Raw genomic sequence first — 22582 nt, 5'->3', positions numbered from 1 at the left:
GGTGGTCGGTGCAGACTCGATGGGCCAAATGGCCTCCTTCAGCACCGTGGGGACCCTATTAAAAAAATATTGTTCTATAAATGTACCCTTTCAAATTAATTTGGCATGGTTATAATCCTCACTCTTCGTCAGTATTTCAACTTTTGCCATCAAACCATCATCCAAGGGAAATGGAGGATCAGTTGATTTCCCCGCTCCAATGCCAATTGACGTTCCTGGCTGCAAAATATCGTCGGGACAAGCCTCAATGTCTAATTGGCCATTTTCCGCTCTTCAATATTCTGATGGTCTTCTGTCCTTTTAATTAGCAAAACTATGAAATTTGACTCTTATTCCACGGTCGTGTCTCCAGGGTTAGAACATGCCAGGGTTAGAACATGTCAGGGTTGAGTGGAATGCGGGGCCCATGCTGTGCACCAACTATAGACCCTAGGCCTTGATTAGCTCCACGAGTATTACATCCAATATGGTTGCTTCACAAATATACATATTCATTCATGGGACGTGGACATCATTCGCATTTATTACCCATCCCTAATTGCCCTTGAACTGCTGAACCATTTCAGGGGCCAGTAAAGAGTGAATTGCGGATCTGGAGTCACATGTAGGCCAGACCGGGTAAGGATGGCAGACTCTCTTCCCCAAAGGGGCATTAGTGAACCAGGTGAGTCTTTGCCACAACCGACAATGGTTTCATGGTCAACGTTAGACGACCTGGGGTGGCACAGTGGCTAGCACTGCTCCGTCACAGCGCCAAGGTCACAAGCTCGATCCCGGCCCTGGGTCGCTGTCCGTGTGGAGTTTGCACATTCTCCCCGTGTCTGTGTGGGTTTCTCCCCCACAATCCAAAGATGTGCAGGCTAGGTGGATTGGCCACGTTAAATTGCCCCTTAACTGGGAAAAAATGAATTGGGTGGGTTTTAAGCCCACGTTCCCAGGGCATTAACCTGGGTCTTGGGATTAATCCAGTGGTATTACCACTACCCCACCGTCTTCCCCCATCAGCCATCGATATGAGATAGCCACGAACAAATCTAATCGAGAAGACAGAAGAAATGCCTTTCGCCAGAGAGAGTGATGAGAATGAGAATGTGGAACTCGCGACCACACGGATGAACCATTTGGATGCATTTAAGAGGAACTTCATACAGGCATATGCGGGAAAAGGGAACAGGAGGGTTACAATGATAGGTTCTGACGAGGAATGGGCCGAATGGCCCTTTTTCAATGCCCTATATTCTTTGTAACAACCATGGAAGCTTACAGGAAAAGTGATGCAGGCCGTACTGTGCCAAATCAGTTTTATTGAAATTCAACCGTCCGGACGACGAGCCGCCAATCCACCAAAGAGGGACAAAAAAACAAAACCGGAGATGAATCTGGAGGTCATGGCCAGGAGCAGGTTGCCGTTGTAGAAGATTCTAGAAAGAAGGGAATATGGATGCAGTTCATTCTGCATTTGAGAGGAAAAGAAAGACAGAGTAAGGAGCAGTGACTAGCAGAGGTACCAAGTCGGTGGGGGGAAGGAGCGCAGGGGTGAGATGGAAGAGGGCTTATGGGTGGAGGCATTGAGTAGGGTAAACGCAACCTCAACATGCACCAGGCTCGGCCTGATTCAATTCAAGGTCGTCCACCGGGCCCACATGACAGTGACCCGGATGAGCAAATCTTTTGGATTGGAGGACAGGTGCGCCAGATGTTCGGGAGGATCAGCGAACCATGTCCACACGTTTTGGGCATGCCCAAAACTCAGGGGGTACTGGCAGGGATCATGTCCCGGGAACTGAAAACAAGGGTGGTGATGAGTCCAGAGGTGGCTATTTTTTGGGGGTTTCAGAGGACCCGGGAGTCCAGGAGGAGAGAGAGGCTGACGTTTTGGCCTTTGCTTCCCTGGTAGCCCAGCGATTAATTCGGTTGGCATGGAGGGACTCAAAGCCCCCGAAGGCGGAGGCCTGGCTATCGGATATGACTGGCTTTCTCGGTCTGGAGAAATCGCTTTGAGAGGGTCACTGTCAGTGTTCGCCCGCAGGTGAAAACCATTTATCGACTTCTTCACGGACAATTAATCGTCGGGGGGGGGGGGAGGTTTTAGGGTAACGTAGATTAGTGGGGTAGTTAGGGTGGTCCTTGTAGGAGGGGAGCTGGTTTTCTTGCACTATATTGATTGTTTTTTTTGCACACGGTTTTATATTGTTGTTGTTTATTGCGCCCAAACGTCTCAATAAAATTGTTTATCAAGAAAGAAAAGAAAAGCGTAAAGAGGAGGCACATTCTCTGCGGGTGCAGTACGAGCTGTGCTTTGGGTCAGGAGATTTTATCAATCAGCACTTTCCGAAGCTCTCGAGGATCATGAACTCCAAACTCGGTAATGATTCCTGCGGTGATGAGGTCGTGAGGCGTGATGTCAAATGCAGGATTCCACACGCCGATCCCTGCAAACAGAAAAGAGAGAAAGTAATCCCTCTTGGTTTTCATTTCAGACAGCTCCCGCCCTCTTGCCAGGCAGGAGGGCCAGCCGGCTCACGCGCTACCAGCCAAGGTGTCAGCCTCGACTCAGTTGGGAGCAGATTGGGCCTGGACCTGAGGTAGAGGTTGGACCGTATTCTCGAGCTCTCAGTGGCAGGGCGGAGGGAGTGCTGCACTGCCAGAGGAGCAGGGCGGTCACCGCCGTCAGGACTGGATGATCCTGCTGGGGAGAAGGGCCAGAAAATTGCGGCCGCAGTCCCTTTTTTTGATGTGACATTAAATCGAGGCTTCATCTGCCACATCAAGCGGCTGTAACCAATCCAATGGCACGCTTGGAAAAGGAGCTTTTCCAAGCGAAGTTTTCCCTGATTGTCCCACCCAATATTTATCAACCCTACACCACTAAAAGAGATTATCAGGTCAGTGTCACATTGCACTTTGTGGGAGCTTGCTGTGTACAAAATGGCCACCACGCTTCCTACATTGACTCCCGACAGTGACTACACTTCAAAAATACTCCTGTAAAGTACCTTGGAACATGTTGAGGCCGTGAAAGGTGTGATCTGCCATGATATGCACTCATGCACATAATGAGAGACAGACAGGCAGTGACAGACACCCAGTACAGCCAATCAACACACAGGACAGAACTCAACCAATCATCAGGCAGAACCACTAGAAGGTGATCTCGCACTATAAAACACACGAGGCATCAGCACTCCACTGGCGACAACTGTAGTGACAGTCAGGGTGTATATATCAGTTAGCACCTTCTACACGTGGCTCAGAGCTAATCTGGTCTAGTTAGTTAGAGTTAGCACACTTAAAAAAAAAATTTAGAGTACCCAATTATTTTTTCCAATTAAGGAGCAATTTAGCGTGGCCAATTCACCTAACCTGCACATCTTTGAGTTGTGGGGTGTAGCCACCTAAAATGGACGCTGAGCTACAAAGTAAGCCAAGCGCTAAGACTGCAGGGAAACAGGCAGTTTAGCCAAAACAGCAGTCTGCAAAGACAGCATTTTGCATTCTGCAAGTAGCAGAAACCAGTTTGGGCTCAGGTGAAAAGACCTTAGTTAGGTGCAAATGGCAAAACGCTTTGCATACTAATGAGGCAATCAGACCTGAACACCCACACAATAGAAACATTTGACTCTGAATGGACACATTTGAATCAAGGCCCAGACATCGAGGCACCAGAAACCTCCAAGCAAAAGGGCATAAGAAACACCCCCCCCATCACGGAGACCCCCTCGCATTGGGGAATTCAAACAGTATCGATGAGGAATTGACCCAATAGATAACCAAAGGTTAAAGCCCGCCCAAGAAGAGGGAAGGACAATGGGATCCCTATAAAAGACAGGGACCTCGTGTTGTCCGGTCTGTTGTTTTGTGCTCCGGCTTAACTTCGATCAAGGTCTGTTATTCCGTGCTCCGGCCCTGACCAAGACCTTGAAGATACACTCTGACTCCAGTCGTTGAGCACCAGCCGCCGAACCGTAAGTGCCAGTACGACGCTCGCTACGCGAACTAAGCCCGCTAGAACCCCAGTGACCAGAACGCTTGCTGAAGGTTGCAGCCCAAGACCAGGACGAAGGCCTCGCTCCCTGACCTTGCCTGTTCCTGTTAGATAAGTATTCTGATTACTTTAGTTTAGTCATAGCTTAGTCTCTTAGTGTGTGCATGAGTATTTATTATAACTGTATAATAAATATTATCGTTTGGACCTTACTAATCGGTGTATCGTCTTTATTACTTTGAACTTGACCTTGGAATACTCGTGACAGTGTCTATACGGCACCTGGCGACTCCTAAGCTGAATAAATACATAGAACAGAGCCTAGTGGTGTTAAGCACTTGGAAGTTAATACACCCCAATAAACGCGTTTTGCCCACATACCAAAACGTGCAACATTTAGTGGCGACATCCTGACGGGACACGGTTGTAAGTGGAAACCCCACACCGTCCAGGACCCTGAAATTTGAATTGGAACTCCAAATTACAGAGAAAGTAAGAAAGTAAAGAAAATCACGAGTATTCAAGGTGTTCAAACTAATAAGCGTAATTCGGAAGTGTGTTTAGTGCATGCGTACTAACAGGGCTGTAAGGTAAAACTGAAAGCATTTTTGTTGCGACAAACTTTCGGTAGTTTTGTGAACGGAACATAGTGTAAGCCGTACCCGTTTCTTGAAACACAACCCCAGCAACCCCCTGTTCCAAATTAACTAAAAGAGAGTCAGAGAAAATGGCCATGCAGGCAATGGAACGTCTGATGGACCCAGAACGGTTTGTGGTCGCAGCGACCAGCAGCAGTAGCAGGGTAGGTCAGTGTCCCACGTGGGAGCTGGAACTCCGCAAATATCTGCAAGGAAAGGGATGGCCCCTTTGGAAAGAGTTTTGTTTGAATGAGGAGACAGGTCCCGGAAGTATAGGACATACTTGGTGGGAGAACCTCTCTCAAATTCATAAAAAGAACATGAGTAAAGCACGTAAGCCGATGGCGATTGTGTCCTGTTTGGCACAATTGCGAGGCACAGAGGAGGTCGTCAGGACGCTCCGGGCAGATTTAGAAGAAAGGAACCGAATGAGTAAGGTCGATGTCAGGGACATTGAGAAGGAAAATCTGGATCTAAGAGGGAAGTTGGCAGAGAAAGGTAGAGAGGTGGATGATGCCAAGAGGGCACATCAGTCTTGTCTAGCCCATCTCAGCAGTTCCCAGACCCAGTACGAAAAGGCTTATCAGGACGTGCAACGTGCCGTTCTGATAAGAGAGGAATCAGAGAAGCAGGTGGAGGCGTTGCAGAGGCAATGCTCTGACCTTAAAGCAGCTTTGAGAGCACTCCATGCTGCAACCACAGAGCAAAGGCAAAGTACTATGGATCACGCGAAATGCAGGAAACAGATTGCAGAGCTGCAATCGCTGCTTTCGGTGCAAAATGGGTTTCAAAGCACCTTTGGAACCCAGTTAGATGGAGAAAATGCCCCAGATTGGCAAGAATTAAGTGAGACAGCGCAGCGTTATGTTCAGGGAACATGTGCGCCAGCAGCGCAACAGAAAAGGCAAGCACCCCAACCCCCTACAGATCAGATCACAACCGCACCCATGAATCCCGTAACCACGCAGAGAAAAGCTATAACAGAAGGCGCACCAGATATAACCTACACCACCCCCTTAACTGTAACCCAGCTCAGGGACGCATGTGAGAAGATCACTCCGTTCCTCCCCACCGCAGACCCCCACCAGTTTTTCGCTAAAGTGAAACAGCAGGCGACCATGTACGGCCTGGATGAGAGAGAGCAGGTTAAGCTCACCGTGCTGAGCTTAGACCAGTCCGTGGTAGCAGCCCTCCCCGACCCACAGAACGTTGCCGGAGGCACCCTAGAGGAGATGCACACCTCCATTTTAGATGCCATAGGGTATAATCGAGGTGACCCCGTAGAAGGACTTAATAAGTGCCGGCAGAAAAGATCCGAACACCCCACAGCATTCGCAGGAAGGCTGTGGATTCATTTCAACGCAGTTTTCGGCGATTTAAATAGAGCGCATTTGAACCGGGAAAATATGGTTAAATGGACGCGCACTATAATCTCACACGCGACAGAGGCAGGACAGAGCGCTTGCAACAGTTATGACCCCTCAGAAGAGGCCCATAATGAGAAATGGGTCCTGAAAAGGTTGTCCCGCGCTTGGGAGCAATCAATTCAGGGAAAGAGTAAGGTTCAATCCCCAGAAGAGGCTCAGGCTGCAGCAGATATTCAGGTAGTGAGAGAGCACCAGAAACCCGCATGGGTAAATGAAGGGAAGAGCAGCCCACAGCAGAAAGGACAGGAATGCTATAACTGTGGACAGTTAGGGCATTGGGCAAAAGAATGCAATGCACCCCAGCAATCTCAGAGAGGCCAGCAGACAGGCACTCTGAACCGCAGTAAGGCAAAACCCATCCACAATATAGCAGTACAGTCAGGACCCACCAATGTGGACGAGACGAACTGACGGTGTTCGGGCTCCCCCACTTGGGTCTGTGACACACTATGGGATCCATCAGGGAGACCCGTAGTCACAGCCAGAGTAAAAGGGAAGCCCATAGAGTTACTTTGGGACACAGGAGGCTCCCGCACCACCATTAACTCTACGACCACGGCACACGCAGACACGTGGCCGACCACATCCACCATTACACTTAGCGGGTTCACCGGACACTCGCAGCAGGGACACATCACAGCACCCGTAGCGATCCAGCTAGGGAACATCTCAACCAAACACCCCATTGTATTAGTAAATCTTCCCCGGACAGCAGAACACATCCTGGGGATAGATTTTATGAATGCCCATAGCCTGTCGTTCGACCCAGTGAGCCAGTGTGTCTGGCGAATGGCTAGATCAGACAGAGCACCAGCCACCCTCACAGTAGGAGACTACGCTAATCGGATTAGCGCAGTGGGAGAGTACTCATTTGACCTGACTACACTCCACACCGACAGACAAATAAAAGCCCTACTGAACAAACACAGGACAGCATTTGCCAGTCACCGTCATGACTGTGGCAGAATGACTGGACCAGTTCACGTTACCGGACAGGACCCCCGACCACAGAAACAGTATAGATTTCCCCTGGAAGCAGAGGTGGAAATAGAAAAGGTGATAGGAAGCTTATTGGAGCAAGGTGTGCTCAGAACGGTAGCCTCGACCAATAATGCCCCTATTTGGCCAGTGAGGAAGCCCGATGGATCATGGCGTCTGACCATCGATTATCGGGAACTCAACAAAGTAACCCCCGCAGTAGCCCCAACGGTAGCTACTAGTCCCGAGACCATGCTCAAGCAGGGACTCAACTCCAAATACTTCACGGTATTGGACATCAGTAACGGATTCTGGTCAATACCATTGGCAAAAGCGTGCCAGTACAAATTTGCCTTCACCTTCAAATCACAGCAGTATACGTGGACATGCCTTCCACAAGGATTCCACAATTCCCCCTCCATTTTCCACCGACAGCTGGCAAGTGGTTTAGAGAAATTCTCCCGCCCCGAATGTCTGGTACAGTATGTAGACGACCTACTACTGCAGACAGACACAAAGGCAGAGCACATTACGCTTCTGGCCGAACTCCTGGAACTGTTGACTTCAATTGGATGTAAAGTTAACCCAAGAAAGGCCCAGATTTTGGAAAGTAAAGTGATGTATTTGGGAACAGTCATCACACACGGCAAACGCGAGATCGAATTCAAAAGAATTGATTCGATTGTCAAATTGCCCCTTCCCCAAAATGTTTCGGCCCTCCGGTCGTTTTTAGGACTGGTTGGCTATTGTCGGAACCACATCGACGGATTCGCGACAAAAGCCGCCCCACTCTCAGACCTCCTTAAGAAAGGAGCCCCCTGGGAATGGCTTCCGCAGCATACAGAGGCTGTGGAAGAGTTAAAACGAGCCCTTAGCGCAGCACCCGCGCTGCTAGTCCCAGACCAACTTTCCCCCTATGCAATAGAGGTAGCGAGCACCGATCTGACCCTCTCGGCCGTGTTGCTTCAGGAACGGCACGAGCAGCTAAGACCAGTGGCTTATGCCTCCCGACTGTTAGACCCGGTAGAACAAGGATTCTCTGCCTGTGAGAGGCACCTCCTTGCTGTCTTCTGGGCAGTACAATACTTCTCATACATTACCGGACTCAACCCCATTACTATTCTGACCGAACACACACCCACACAGTTACTCCTAGACGGTCGACTGAAGGACGGTTCAGTTAGCCAGATTAGGGCAGCTAGATGGACACTACTTTTACAAGGACGGGACATTACAGTAAAACGGACCCGCACACACACATATTTAGCAGACAACCTCCAATACCCCGGACAGCCCCATGACTGTGAAATTGTAGATCCCCTGCATAACACAGGACCCTTTATCGCAAAAACACCCCCCAGGAAGATAGGGAACCCAAAACAAAGTCCCCAACCCACAGACACGTGTGGACCCCTGAGGATTTACGTGGACGGTTCATCCACAGTTTTAAATGGTGAGCGTATCACAGGATGCGGCATCTATGTCGAGGACGCGCAGGGTCGCGCTCACGAAGAAATCGCACTAAAACTACCAGGTCACTTAGGCGCGCAGGCAGCAGAGCTCGCGGCCATAGCGTATATAGTGGACCACCCCGCTTCTTTCCCCAGCCCAGCAGACATATATTCAGACAGCTTATATGTCTGTAACAGTTTAACCGATTTTCTGCCCCTGTGGAGGACACGAGGTTTTGTCTCCGCAGACGGGAAACCCCTTCCATCAGCCCCTCTACTCCAGCATATTTTAGAAAAAGCGAAGGACAGGACCTTCGGAATAATAAAAGTAAGAAGCCACCATAGGTCATCCCCCCCTGGGAATGTAAAGGCCGACGCACTGGCTAAGGCAGGTTCCAGGCGAGGACACTTATGGACCCCCCCAGCTAGCGGACCAGCTAGCGCCCCTGTGAGCGCAGTCCAAATCTCACAGACAGATATTAAAGATCTTGTAGCAGCACAGAAGCAGGATAAGGACCTCAGGGAGGTTTTTAAAGGCAACTTTGTGCCAGAGTACGAGAGATTTAAACACGCACTGACCACACATGAGAGTGTGATCATAAAGGAACAACTTTATGTGGTCCCGCAGCAGGACAGGAATGCAATGATTGCTTTATTCCATGATAACCACGGGCATCAGGGAATTGATGCAACAACGAGGCACCTCAGGCAACTCTGTTGGTGGCCTAATCTCAGGACTGATGTAACGCATTATATTGAGAATTGCCTTATTTGTGCTCAGAATAACCCGGAGAGGTATTCTAAGAAAGCACAACTTCGGCATACTCGCCCAGTTAACGGCCCCTGGACAAACCTCCAGATCGATTTTATAGGACCATTGCCCCCTTGTAGGAATGGCTATAAATACGTTCTGGTGGTCATCGATACCTTTACCAAATGGGTAGAGGCATTCCCCTCTAGAACAAATACAGCTAAGACAGCTGCAAAGATCCTGACCCACCACATCTTCACGAGATGGGGTTTACCCCGAAGTATTGATTCGGACCAGGGATCTCACTTCACAGGACGGGTCATGAAGAACGTCCTGACAATATTTGGAATAAAACAAAATTTTCATATTGCGTATCATCCACAGTCCAGCGGGATTGTGGAGCGCATGAATCGGACTCTAAAAACTACCCTTAGGAAAATGGTTCAGGAGAACAACTCCACATGGGATTCAGTGCTCCCATTTGCACATGTTCAGAAGGAACACTGTTTCCACTTCCACAGGATACACACCACACACACTCATGACCGGACGCCCTATGAAAGGTACAGAATTCCTTTTAGGACTGGACATGACCAGCCCCGAAGTGACGGCCCTCACACACGAAAAGACGGTTAAAGACTTGGTTGAGACTGTGAGGTCTGCACAGATTGCAGCCGCAGTTCAGCTAGGGAAACGCCGTCAACAACGCACAGCTTGTTTTAATAAGACCGTACACCCCACAGAATTCCAGGTTGGGCAACAGGTAATGTTATCTGTTTACAACCCCAGCAGTTTTTTGGCTCCAAAATATTCCGGCCCATACTCAATTTCGGATAAAATTAGCCCCTCCGTTTACAGGATAAAGTATCCTAATGGGAAGACCGCGTGGTTCCATATAAACCAGTTAAAGGCATATGGAACACAGGCCAACCATGCTCACCATGTCCTGCTAGACGCAGCAGAACACTTCACCCCACCCACCAGAAACACCTTTCCACCATCCCCCTCACAGACCAGTTCATCAACGGACTCGCCCACGACTCCGCCCACAGACCACAACAGACCACGCCCCGAAACGCCCACAAGCTGCCACAGCAGAGACAGCAGGACAGACACTGACTCTGAGGACAGCGACAGCACACAGCCATACAGCCCACACTGCACCAACTACGACCCCGACTCCAGTGACCCCATGGAAGTCACTTACCTTAAAAACCCAGACCCACCACCCGACCCCGACTACCCCGACAACACACTTGACACAACACTATGGCACAGGGACAATTCATACAGACTTGTCCGCAATGATGAAAGTGACCCCCGGTCACACAATTCGAAAATATCATGCCTGATCCACACAAGGGTGTGGGATCCAGGAGAGCAGGACGACACTGTGTCTGAATCCCGACACGGCAACCCCTTTGTGACCCTGTTCACAGAGACAGAGGAAAAGTGAGGTGTCCAGATGATGTAAAATAGGAATCGTTTGAGGGAAACGATGTCCTTTCTGATGGAACCTGCACGTATGTTTGTCTTCGTTTTATGTTTGTTTTGTCTCAATAATGTAAATGGTTCAGTTGGAGGATGGACATCTTCTTTTCAGCTGAAAAGATTGTGACCACCTCACATACACGTTAGCTTGTCCGCCGATACCTTTGAGAACTTCGGTTCCAGAAAACCAGTTTGATTGGAGATCTTTTCAAAGTTGTAAGGCTTGTAACCACCTTACACGCACTTTAGTTTCTCTGCCGAAACCTCTGAGAACTTCTATGGTGAGCAGCTCACCGTATCGTCTAAAATATCTGAAGCCCAGCTCAATCCTCAGTAGGAGCATCTTGGCTCCTCCATTGTTTTTAGGTGCCCCTCTATTCGGCGAATAGAGGCTGCAAGTCACGGTTAACACATTCGTACCCGTTTTAATCCAGGTTACTCAGGCAGTGGACAAACGGCACTGAGGACCCGCCCTGTCTGAGAACCCACTTTGGTCAGCCAAGCTCGGGTATGGCACAGCACGCCCTACCCGGGGATCCCATCCAACTCGTACCCGTCGCGGCCCATACGCAACCCATTCGGACGTTTCTTTCAAAATTTTGTTTTCATTTTTCGTTAGGCAGCCCTTAGGCCGCCATCCCACATGCTATTTACATCCAGGAACATTCGGATGGTAAACTAGCAAAGCCTGCGAGACGGCTCGCAGGAGAAGGATTGTTAGGTGTATTCTGGTCTTCAAATTCGCTTTTGAAAAAAAAAAAAAATGAGGGGAGTCACAGGGTGTGACTTGGCCAGTCATTTTTAAAGGGTCAATTGGAATTTAAAAGACAGATGCACTAACAGGTAAAGATCTTAAACTGTGTATTGACAGATACTGTGCTTGATCCCATAGCTTTCGAAGGACGAGACAGGGATCGAAGCAAGGATTGTCCATACAGGAGGAAGAAAGAAGGAAAACCAAGTTGAAGATGATGGAAGCTCACCTATTGCTTTTAACTGTTATATCTGTTTGTGTGGAAGCAAGACACATTTCCCCCACAACCCCCACAGTAAATGTTTCCCTTACAGCAACTCCCCAGTGCTCAGCTCTGATCAGTGAGGTTCAGACCTGGTGCACAAAATTTATGACATGGTACTCCATGTCATATGTAATCGAATCACTACTGGTGATTGCGATCCTCGTTATACTTGTACAGACCCTCAGGTTGAGGAAGTGGAAGAGGAGAGCCTCCCGTTCCTGCCCTTCCGTCTATGGAGTTCGATCTCCTATTTTCCGATTTCATCAATCCCCTTTGCCCCATGATGAATAAAGCACTGTGTAATGAATAAAAAAATTCGACCCTGTATTGTATTGTCCTATACTCGACTGCCGAGTTAGGAAGTGTGATGTTGTGGTGTGAATGGTTAAGGTTTTAGAGTGTGAGGAAATGTTTAAGTTAAGTTAAGGATAATTGTGATAGGTAGAGGTTCCCAGTTTATGGTAATGCATGTCCCCTTTGACATAGCGCCAAGTAGAGATGTAAGGTAAAAAAAATTTTCTTCCCATAGTTTAAGATAGAGTAGCCCAGGAACTGGCAAGAGGTCAGGGAACACAAAGAAGGCAACCCAGATGCACTCAAGGCGACGTACATAGGTGATCCTTCACAATATTTGGATTGTGAGGATCACAAGGAGGGAATGTAGCCACCTAAAATGGACGCTGAGCTACAAAGTAAGCCAAGCGCTAAGACTGCAGGGAAACAGGCAGTTTAGCCAAAACAGCAGTCTGCAAAGACAGCATTTTGCATTCTGCAAGTAGCAGAAACCAGTTTGGGCTCAGGTGAAAAGACCTTAGTTAGGTGCAAATGGCAAAACGCTTTGCATACTAATGAGGCAATCAGACCTGAACACCCACACAATAGAAACATTTGACTCTGAATGGACACATTTGAATCAAGGCCCAGACATCGAGGCACCAGAAACCTCCAAGCAAAAGGGCATAAGAAACGCCCCCCCCCCAATCACGGAGACCCCCTCGCATTGGGGAATTCAAACAGTATCGATGAGGAATTGACCCAATAGATAACCAAAGGTTAAAGCCCGCCCAAGAAGAGGGAAGGACATTGGGATCCCTATAAAAGACAGGGACCTCGTGTTGTCCGGTCTGTTGTTTTGTGCTCCGGCTTAACTTCGATCAAGGTCTGTTATTCCGTGCTCCGGCCCTGACCAAGACCTTGAAGATACACTCTGACTCCAGTCGTCGAGCACCAGCCGCCGAACCGTAAGTGCCAGTACGACGCTCGCTACGCGAACTAAGCCCGCTAGAACCCCCAGTGACCAGAACGCTTGCTGAAGGTTGCAGCCCAAGACCAGGACGAAGGCCTCGCTCCCTGACCTTGCCTGTTCCTGTTAGATAAGTATTCTGATTACTTTAGTTTAGTCATAGCTTAGTCTCTTAGTGTGTGCATGAGTATTTATTATAACTGTATAATAAATATTATCGTTTGGACCTTACTAATCGGTGTATCGTCTTTATTACTTTGAACTTGACCTTGGAATACTCGTGACGGTGTCTATACGGCACCTGGCGACTCCTAAGCTGAATAAATACATAGAACAGAGCCTAGTGGTGTTAAGCACTTGGAAGTTAATACACCCCAATAAACGCGTTTTGCCCACATACCAAAACGTGCAACAGGGGGGGGAACCCACACAGACACGGGGAGAATGTGCAAACTCCACACGGACAGTGACCCAGGGCCGGGATTCGAACCCGGGTCCTCAGCGCCGTAGGCAGCAATGCTAACCACTGTGCCACCGTGCTGCCCTGAGTTAGGACACTTAGAGTAGTAGAGTGTCAAACCCACAGCGAACTGTGTGCACTGCTTAACAAGTTCAATAAAGCGTATTGAACCAACACCAAAGTTTGGAGTCTACTTTCAAGTTCAACTGCATCCAGTTGCAGTCCGTGTTAACACAACATGATCGTAAATGGAAAAGTATTCTTTATCCCAGGGCACCCAGGACCGTGTATTCCCTCACTTCAACACTTGGGGAGTGTCAGCCTGGACCAAATATTCAAATCTTTGGCGATAGTGATCAGACCAGCAAATGGTAAATCATTTATAAAGAAATCGCGTGGGCGATACTGGCAAAGCTGGTGCTCACTGCCCATCCTGTGCAACCGAGTGGCTCGCGAGGCCTTTTCAGAGTTAACCCCATTTGTCGTGGGGCTGGAGTCACATGTAGGCCAGACGGCAGATTTCCTTCCCTAAAGGACATTAGTGAACCAGATGGGGTTTTAACGTCAATTGATGACAGTTGCCATGGTCACCCTTATTGAGTTGAGCTTTACGGAGACTAAATTTAAGTTCCATCTGTGGTGGGATTTGAACCCGTGTCCCCAGGGGATTAGTCTGGGTCTCTGGACCAGTGACATTATTCGTCCATCGCCGTCACCACATCCAAGGTAATGAATTCACCAACAAAGCTATCAAGTGGCTGGTTTAGCACAGGGCTAAATCGCTGGCTTTGAAAGCAGACCCAGGCAGGCCAGCAGCACGGTTCAATTCCCGTACCGGCCTCCCCGAACAGGCGCCGGAATGTGGCGACTAGGGGCTTTTCACAGTAACTTCATTTGTAGCCTACTTGTGACAATAAGCGATTTTCATTTCATTTCATTTCATTTTTCAGCCATTCTCTTGCCCCTCTCACCTGGTGCCGCCACGTGGACTCCGTTAAAGTCCGTCAGCTCTCCCACCGGCCTCTCCTCAATCACAATCTGCTCCCCGCTTTCCAGAGCAAGGTCACACGACGTGCTGGGGGCGGCCACGTAGAAAGGCACGCCGTGGTGAAGGGCCGCAATGGCTATCTGGTAGGTTCCAATCTTATTGGCGGTGTCTCCGTTGGCCACGATGTGGTCTGCTCCCACCACGACAGCTGCACACCAAGATCAAGGGGTTAGACCGGTCCAGCAGCTCAGAATGTTACCCACGCCCGCCCGCCCGCGTCGGACGTTTGACACACTCGGGTGCCAGCGAGCTCTCGAACAGTCAGGGGCGGCCGAGGTGACCGGCTGTCAAAATTCACAAACCGGCCAATCACACGCGTGTTACGTACAGGCGGCCATTTTAACTAAGCTACTGGTCAGGAGACAGGTGCAATGTTAGCCCGTCCGACCTCACACACAGGTGAAGTCAATATCAGATCTGTTGTGAACCCAGCCACGCAGTTTTTCACCAGGTAAAATCTTCCCCCGCCCTCCCTCCAACAATATTCTGGGCAAATGGAACAGGACGTTGGTATTTGAATGGAGTGGCCCCTCCCTCACGCGGCAGTCAAACGACCCTCAAGGCAGCTGCGTCAAGTTCAGCTGAGACTTGGGCCGGGATTGTCCCACCTGCCGTCGGCAATCTGGCGGCTCTGCCTAACTCCATTGACCTTCGGCGGGACTGAAAAATCCCGATGTCGGACGGGGCAGGAAAACCCTGCCCTTGATTGCCTATGACCACTTGGGTGCGGTGCCAGAAGTAATTTTTTTTAATGGGCCTTTAACGAACAGCCAGCAATGCGATTGTCCCCTTTTTGTATTCCTTTTTTTTTTTTTTTTTTTTTTTAAATTTAGTGTACCCAATCATTTTTCCAATTAAGGGGCAATTTAGAGTGGCCAATCCACCTAGCTTGCACCTTTTTGGGTTGTGGGGGCGAAACCCACGCAAACACGGGGAGAATGTGCAAACTCCACACGGACAGTGACCCAGAGCCGGGATCGAACCTGGGACCGCGGCGCCGTGAGGCAGCAGTGCTACTCACTGCGCCACCGTGCTGCCCTTGTATTCCTTTTTTAAAAAAAATTTTTAAAAAATAAATTTAGAGTACCCAATTATTTTTTCTAATTAAGGGGCAATTTAGCGTGGCCAATCCACCTACCCTGCACATCTTTGGGCTGTGGGGGCGAAACCCACGCAGACACGGGGAGAACGTGCAAACTCCACACGGACAGTGACCCAGAGCCGGGATCGAACCTGGGACCTCAGCGCCGTGAGGCGGTTGTGCTAACCACTAGGCCACCGTGCTGCCCTAGTAACCGACTTCTTAACTAACAATGCAATGCCTCCTCCTCCTCCTCTAACCCCCCCCCCCCCCCTCCCTGCTCTGTCTCGTCTGAAGATTCTGGGTCCTCAGGGGTGGCGCACAGTTTGACGAGTTACCTGATATTCGCTTCTCCTTCAACGCCATAGCTACCATGCTGTCAGCGATGAGGGTGGCAGGGATTTTATCGTGCATCAGCTCGTAGGTGGTCAGCCTCGCCCCCTGGTTGTAGGGCCGGGTCTCGGTGCAATAAACGTGTTCCAGACGACCCATGGACCACAGAGATCGTATCACACCTGAGGGCAGCGAGAAAGTAACAAAGGGCATTGCGTAAGATAATAACTTGTATTTATACAAGCGATTCCCCCAGCCCGTGTCCTGCACTGTCAGGCAACACCTCATATAGAATCATAGAATCCCTACAGCCGCAGGAGGCCATTCAGCCCATCAAGTCTGTACCGACCATCTGAAAGAGCACCCGACCTTGGGGCCCACTCCTGCAACCCCACCCAACCAGCACATCTTTGGACACCAAGGGGAAATTGATCATGGCCAATCCACCGAGCCGGCACATCTTTGGAATGTGGAAGGAAACCGAAGCACCCGGAGGAAACCCCACGCAGACGCGGAGAGAAAGTGAAAACCCGACACAGACTGTCACCCGAGGCCCGAGTCGAACCCGGGTCCCCGGCACCGTGAGGCAGCAGTGCTAACCCCTGCGCCAATAAACCACAGGAGGAGTGATTCAGGAGCGCTGACCCGAGTCGGTTTTAGGCAACATCTTAAAGCAGAAGAGTGAGGTGGAGAGGTTTGAAACCAAAGAGAAAAGGCTGGAAAATCTCAACAAGTCTGGCAGCATCTGTAGGGAGGGGAAAGAGCTAACGTTGCGAGTCCAGGTGACCCTTTGTCAAAGCTAAAAGACAGAGAAAGTAGGAAGTATTTATACTGTGGAGTGAGAGAATGAAAGACGAGTCACAGAAACCAAGGGAAAGAGTGCTAATTCCGTCCCCAGAGAGAACAAAAGGCGTGAAAGGCCAAACAGCAGAGAAACTAACATCAGGGGCTAAACCGTGACAGGTGTAGTTGTCGAGGGAACTACAGAGGTTCGAGATATTAGTATAGGCTGAAAAAATGGGAGTCACAGTGGGAGGCTAGCCACGATTTTAATGAATGGTGGACCAGCGTTTACAAGCACTCCTGCTTCGATTCCTTATCTGTGCGGTAAGAAGTCTTACAACACCAGGTTAAAGTCCAACAGGTTTGTTTCAAACACGAGCTTGCGGAGCACTGCTCCTTCTTCAGGTGAATGCAATTTCGGAGCAGTGCTCCGAAAGCTAGTGATTTGAAACAAACCTGTTGGACTTTAACCTGGTGTTGTAAGACTTCTTACTGTGCTCACTGCAGTCCAACGCCGGCACCTCCACATCATTATCTGTCGGGGGCTGGACAGTTGAAGGGGCAGTCATCAAATTTTGGTCGTTGAAGAGTTGACAAACGAATGTGGCCCTTACCCAATGCTGTTCCATATCCTGCTGTTGCGAGGGAGCCGGTATTACAATGCGTGAGGATTATTACTTTGTCTGTTTTTGCCCTGGAGAGAATGTGTTCGGCGCCATGGCTCCCAATGATCTTGTTGGTGCGAATGTCCTTCTCCAATAGGCCTTCGATTCTGGATATCAGCCTTTTTTGGGGGGGTGGGGGGGGTGGTGGGTGGGAGGAAGGGTGCAGGAGAAGAGATGAGCTTTGAGCAGGATTAGCAGCCGAATAAAGTTAACAAATGTTAATTTCATCACCAGGACAAGGGTTCAAATCCCGACAGAGCCTGACGGGATGACATCCACCCAGTTACTGTTTCCCACACAACGTTAAGTGAAAGGGTACGACCAGGCAGTCTGTTTCCTCCTCCCTACCCCGCCGCCAACAAAAATATTATTGCTTATGGGGGAATTGTTTGCCAGAACATCGGGAAATTGCTTGAGGGACGAATGTTGGCCAGGACATTAGGAAATTGCTTGAGGGACGAATGTTGGCCAGGACATTAGAATATTGCTTGAGGAACGAATGTTGGCCAGGACATTAGAATATTGCTTGGAGGAATGTTGGACAGGACATTAGAATATTGCTTGAGGGACGAATGTTAGCCAGGACATTCCTGAATAGTGTGGGCACTGCATGTCCAGCTGAACAGACAGACAATAACCACTTGCATTTCTGTTGCCTGTTTAACACAGTAAAGTGCCCCATGGTACTTTACAGGAGAGTTACCAGGGGAGGCAGGGGCACATTGGACTCATAATCCAGAGACCCAGGGTAATGCTCTGGGCTCGAATCCCACCTTGGCGGATGGTGAAATCCGAATTGAGTAAGATTAAAAATCTGGAATTAAAAAGGTATAACGGGGCAGCATGGTGGCACAGCCTTAGCATTGCTGCCTCACGGCGCCGAGGACCCGGGTTCGAAACCCGGCCCTGGGTCACTGTCCGTGTGGAGTTTGCACATTCTCCCCATGTCTGCGCAGGTTTCACCCCCACAACCCAAAGATGTGCAGGGTAGGTGAATTGGCCACGCTACAAATTGCCCCTTAATTGGAAAAAATAATTGGGTGCTCTAAATTTTTTTTAAAAAAGGTAAACGGTTACGATTGTCGTAATTCACAAACGCTCTTTTAGGAATAGAAATCTGGAGTCCCTGGATTCGGGATGGCCACATTCGAAGGATGACCGAGTCACTTCTAGTTAGTTAATTACCAGCCTTCATAACAGTTAAGATGTCAGGGGAGGTGGGATAAAATGGGGAGGGGGGGTGGGGATGGTGGGGTGTTAAGTATTTACTTTTATTTGGTTATTTGCAGCCCTGTTGGATCGTTTTGTTTCGTGACTGTGTTTGATGTGTAAATATATAAATGGCTCAATAAAATATTTTTCAAAAAGTTAGAAATTCCTAGTCTTCACTCACTTTTCCTTCAAACTCTCAGCAGTGGAGTCCGGCCGTTGGACCTCACTCACCACAAAGTCAGACAAGTCCTGCGCTGCGCGCGCCATGTTGACCGCTGTGGGCCTGGAGGTCACAAGGTAGTCCAACGACTCCCGGACAAAGGTCGCCAAGTCTTCCTTGACACTCTCCTCTCTCTGGTGAAGCTCCACGGCGAGACTCAGGCAGCCGACAATGGCGATCGCAGGGGCTCCCCTCACCTGTCGCAACAAGAGTCGGGGGTTATGACGCAAGACCCTTAATAAACAAGATACCTGACAAATCCAAGCAGGACCCGGAGGCACCGAGGCTCATGGGACAGGGGTGGGATGGGCTGGGATTTGTGGGGTTTTAAGGAGGGAGTGATCCAGGACAGTGGGACAGGGAGGGGGGAGCAGGGGGGGGGGAGGGAGGAGCAGGGGAGGGGGGAGGGAGGAGCAGGGGGGAGGGAGGAGTAGGGGAGGGGGGGAGGGAGGAGTAGGGGAGGGGGGGAGGGAGGAGCAGGGGAGGGGGGAGGGAGGAGCAGAGGGGAGGGAGGAGTAGGGGAGGGAGGGGAGGGAGGAGTAGGGGAGGGAGGGGAGGGAGGAGTAGGGGAGGGGGGGGAGGGAGGAGTAGGGAGAGAGAGCAGGGGAGGGGGGGAGCGAGAGGTGTTGCCTCTGACACTGGACTGGAGGGAGTGATTGGGTAGACAGGATCACAGCTTGAAGAGCAGATACTTCAGGGACAGATACAGAGATGGAGAAGGCAACAGAGCTGAAAAGCGGCAAGTGTCTAAAGACAGGAAGGTGCAGAAAACAATGAGCTAAAGAACAGGTGCAGCAGATGTGGTGAATGGACTTCATGTAATTCACACTGTATAGCATAGTGTCCCTGTGGGCTCTGTCTGTGAGCCGTTGCGCGGCTCTGCCCACAGAGGGAGATGAGGAGCTTGTACAGGGCTCCACCCTCGGCTCCGCCCATGGCCCCTCCCACTACCAGAAGTATAAAGTGCTGCAGCCTTGTGAGCCTGCCCTCAGTTCTTCTAGTCGCAGGCAGGCTCAGTTGTAAGTCTATTAAAACCAAAGTTTACTTCCTAGTGTGTCTCGAGTGAATTGATGGTCACATCAGCAGATAAAAGGTAGGATTTAAATTCAGAGTACCCAATTCTCCTTTTCCAATTAAGGGGCAATTTAGCGTGGCCAATTCACCTACCCTGCATATGTTTTTGGGTTTTGGGATGAGACCCACGCAGACACGGGGAGAACATGCAAACTCCACACGGGCGGTGACCCAGGGCCGGGATCAGACTCGGGTCTTCGGTGCTGCGAGGCAGCAGTGCTAACCATTGTGCCACCATGCTGCCCTTAAAAGGCAGGATTTTAACTCAAATTTTTGTTCTTTACACTCAGTCACCCTATCTCCCGCCACACATAGTCACACTCTGTAGTTCCCTCTCTCCTCGCACATGTCTTCCCCCCCCCCCCCCACACACGCTCCCCTGTACACAAGTCTCACACACACACTCTCCCCCCTCAAAGTCACTCTCTCAGGGCAGCACGGTGGCACAGTGGTTAGCACGGTTGCCTCACGGCGCCACGGTCCCAGGTTCGATCCCGGCTCTGGGTTACTGTCCGTGTGGAGTTTGCACATTCTCCCAGTGTCTGCGTGGGTCTCACCCCACTGCCCAAAGATGTGCAGGGTAGGTGGGTTGGCCACGCTAAATTGCCCCGAAATTGGAAAAAACAAATTGGATAACCTAAATTTAATTTTAAAAAGTCACTCTCTCCACCCTCAAAGTCACTCTCTCTCCTCTCAAGTCACTCACTCCCCCTCCCCTTAAAGACACTCACTCCCCCCTTAAAGACACTCACTCCCCTCCCTTTAAACACACTCACTCCCCCTCCCCTTAAACACACTCACTCCCCCCTTAAACACACTCACTCCCCCTCCCTTAAACACACTCACTCCCCCTCCCCTTAAAGACACTCAATCCCCCTCCCCTTAAAGAAACTCAATCCCCCTCCCCTTAAAGACACTCACTCCCCCTCCCTTAAAGACACTCAATCCCCCTCCCTTTAAAGACACTCACTACCCCTCCCCTTAAAGACACTCACTCCCCCCTTAGACACTCACTCCCCCTCCCCTTAAAGACACTCACTCCCCCTCCCCTTAAAGACACTCACTCCCCCTCCCCTTAAAGACACTCACTCCCCCTCCCCTTAAAGACACTCACTGCCCCCCCCTTAAAGACACTCAATCCCCTCCTCCCTTAAAGACACTCACTCCCCCCTTAAACACACTCACTCCCCCTCCCCTTAAAGTCACTCACTCCCCCTCCCCTTAAAGACACTCACTCCCCCTCCCCTTAAAGACACTCACTCCCCCCTCCCTTAAAGACACTCACTCCCCCCCCTCCCTTAAAGACACTCACTCCCCCCCTCCCTTAAAGACACTCACTCCCCCCCTCCCTTAAAGACACTCACTCCCCCCCCCCCTCCCTTAAAGACACTCACTCCCCCCCCCCCCTCCCTTAAAGACACTCACTCCCCCCCCCCTCCCTTAAAGACACTCACTGCCCCCCCCCCCCCAAACCCAAGTCTATCTCTCCACCCCTTAAAGTCACCCTCTGTAATTCTGTCTCCGGCTCCCCCCCGGCTGCGGGGCTCCGGCTCCGGGGCTCTGGCTCCCCCAGCTCCGGCTCCCCCCCGGCTGCGGGGCTCCGGCTGCGGGGCTCCGGCTCCCCCCCCCCCGGCTGCGGGGCTCCGGCTCCCGGGCTCCGGCTCCCCCCGGCTGCGGGGCTCCGGCTGCGGGGCTCCGGCTCCCCCCGGCTGCGGGGCTCCGGCTCCCCCCGGCTGCGCGGCTCCGGCTCCCCCCCGGCTGCGGGGCTCTAGCTCCCCCCCGGCTGCGGGGCTCCGGCTGCGGGGCTCCGGCTCCCCCCGGTGCGGGGCTCCGGCTCTCCCCGGCTCCGGGCCTCTCACCTTCATGTCTCTGATGAGCTGCCAGGCGGCCCGCACTCCGCCCACCTCCTCGTACTCGGCCTGGCCGGGCAGCAGCAGCTGGTTGAGGATCAGCAGCCGGCCCCGCCGGTACCGCACCGCTTCCAGGCTCATCGTGCGGGGGGAATGGATCGGGGGCTGTGCGGGGAGCGGGGGGAATGGATCGGGGGCTGTGCGGGGAGCGGGGGGAATGGATCGGGGCTGTGCGGGGAGCGGGGGGAATGGCCCGGGAGCTGCCGGCTGCAGCGCTCACAGCGCAGTCAGTGTTACAAAGTCAGAGCTGCTGCTGCTGAATCACAATCTCATCCCATTCTCGCCCCTCCCCTGTTGGATTTTTAAAAGGGTTTCCAAATAGTTTGCACATTATTTCTACATTTTAGCCATGCAGTGGTTTAGGAGCTAACCTGAGACTTATTTTCAATGAATTGTGAATGAATGAATAATCATACTTGTCTCTCACAGCCCCCCATTCATTTTGATCAGCTTTGCTGGTTAGGCCAGCATTTGTTGCCCAGCCCTAATTGCCCCTTGAGAAGGTGGTGGGGAGCCGTTTCCCTGAATCCCAGCAGTCCCGTGTGGTGTAGGTACACCCACTGTGCTGTTGGGGAGGGAGTTTGACCCAGCCACAGTGAAGGAACGGCCGATATATTTCCAAGTCAGGGTGGCTTGGAGGGGGAACCTCCAGGTGGGTGGGGTCCCCAGGTATCTGCTACCCTTGTCCTAAATGGTAGCAGTGCTGGGTTTGGAAGGTGCTGCCCAAGGAGCCTTGGTGAGTTCCTGCAGTGCGTCTTGTACACACAGCTGCCACTGTGCGTGGGTGGTGGAGGGAGTGAATGTCTGTGGCAG

General features: G+C 50.9%; 1 protein-coding gene across 2 annotated transcripts; it reads right to left on the bottom strand.

The window, feature by feature from the left end:
- Window positions 1-2183: 2183 nt before the first annotated feature.
- mri1 (methylthioribose-1-phosphate isomerase 1) lies at window positions 2184-21957 on the bottom strand. Of its 2 annotated transcripts, XM_038785023.1 has the most exons (7): window positions 21939-21957; window positions 21719-21874; window positions 18747-18982; window positions 17303-17472; window positions 15911-16087; window positions 14415-14639; window positions 2184-2432 (listed from the first exon to the last, which is right to left on the bottom strand). In XM_038785023.1, exons 2-7 carry the CDS (start codon window positions 21848-21850, stop codon window positions 2305-2307), a joined length of 1068 nt encoding a protein of 355 aa, XP_038640951.1. In that variant the 5' UTR covers window positions 21851-21874; window positions 21939-21957; the 3' UTR covers window positions 2184-2304. The 2 variants fall into 2 exon arrangements, with proteins under 2 accessions (XP_038640951.1, XP_038640950.1); XM_038785022.1 differs by lacking the exon at window positions 21939-21957 and having other exon boundaries at window positions 21719-21925.
- Between the last annotated feature and the right edge of the window lie 625 nt (window positions 21958-22582).

This window comes from Scyliorhinus canicula, chromosome 25, assembly GCF_902713615.1.
Source record: "Scyliorhinus canicula chromosome 25, sScyCan1.1, whole genome shotgun sequence".
NCBI classification, from domain to species: domain Eukaryota; kingdom Metazoa; phylum Chordata; class Chondrichthyes; order Carcharhiniformes; family Scyliorhinidae; genus Scyliorhinus; species Scyliorhinus canicula.
The sequence above is the reverse complement of the archived record's forward strand: the minus strand, read 5'-3'. Positions and strand labels throughout refer to the sequence as shown.

Bases quoted from the DNA above. Each gene is read 5' to 3' on its own strand.
- mri1 (XM_038785023.1), bottom strand. From the start codon at position 21,850: ATGAGCCTGGAAGCGGTGCGGTACCGGCGGGGCCGGCTGCTGATCCTC. The intron at 14,640-15,910 runs GTAACTCGTCAA...CTTGGTGTGCAG, and splicing joins GAAGGAGAAGCGAATATCAG to CTGTCGTGGTGGGAGCAGAC. The intron at 2,433-14,414 runs GTGAGAGGGGCA...TTCTGTTTGCAG, and splicing joins AGTCCACGTGGCGGCACCAG to GGATCGGCGTGTGGAATCCT.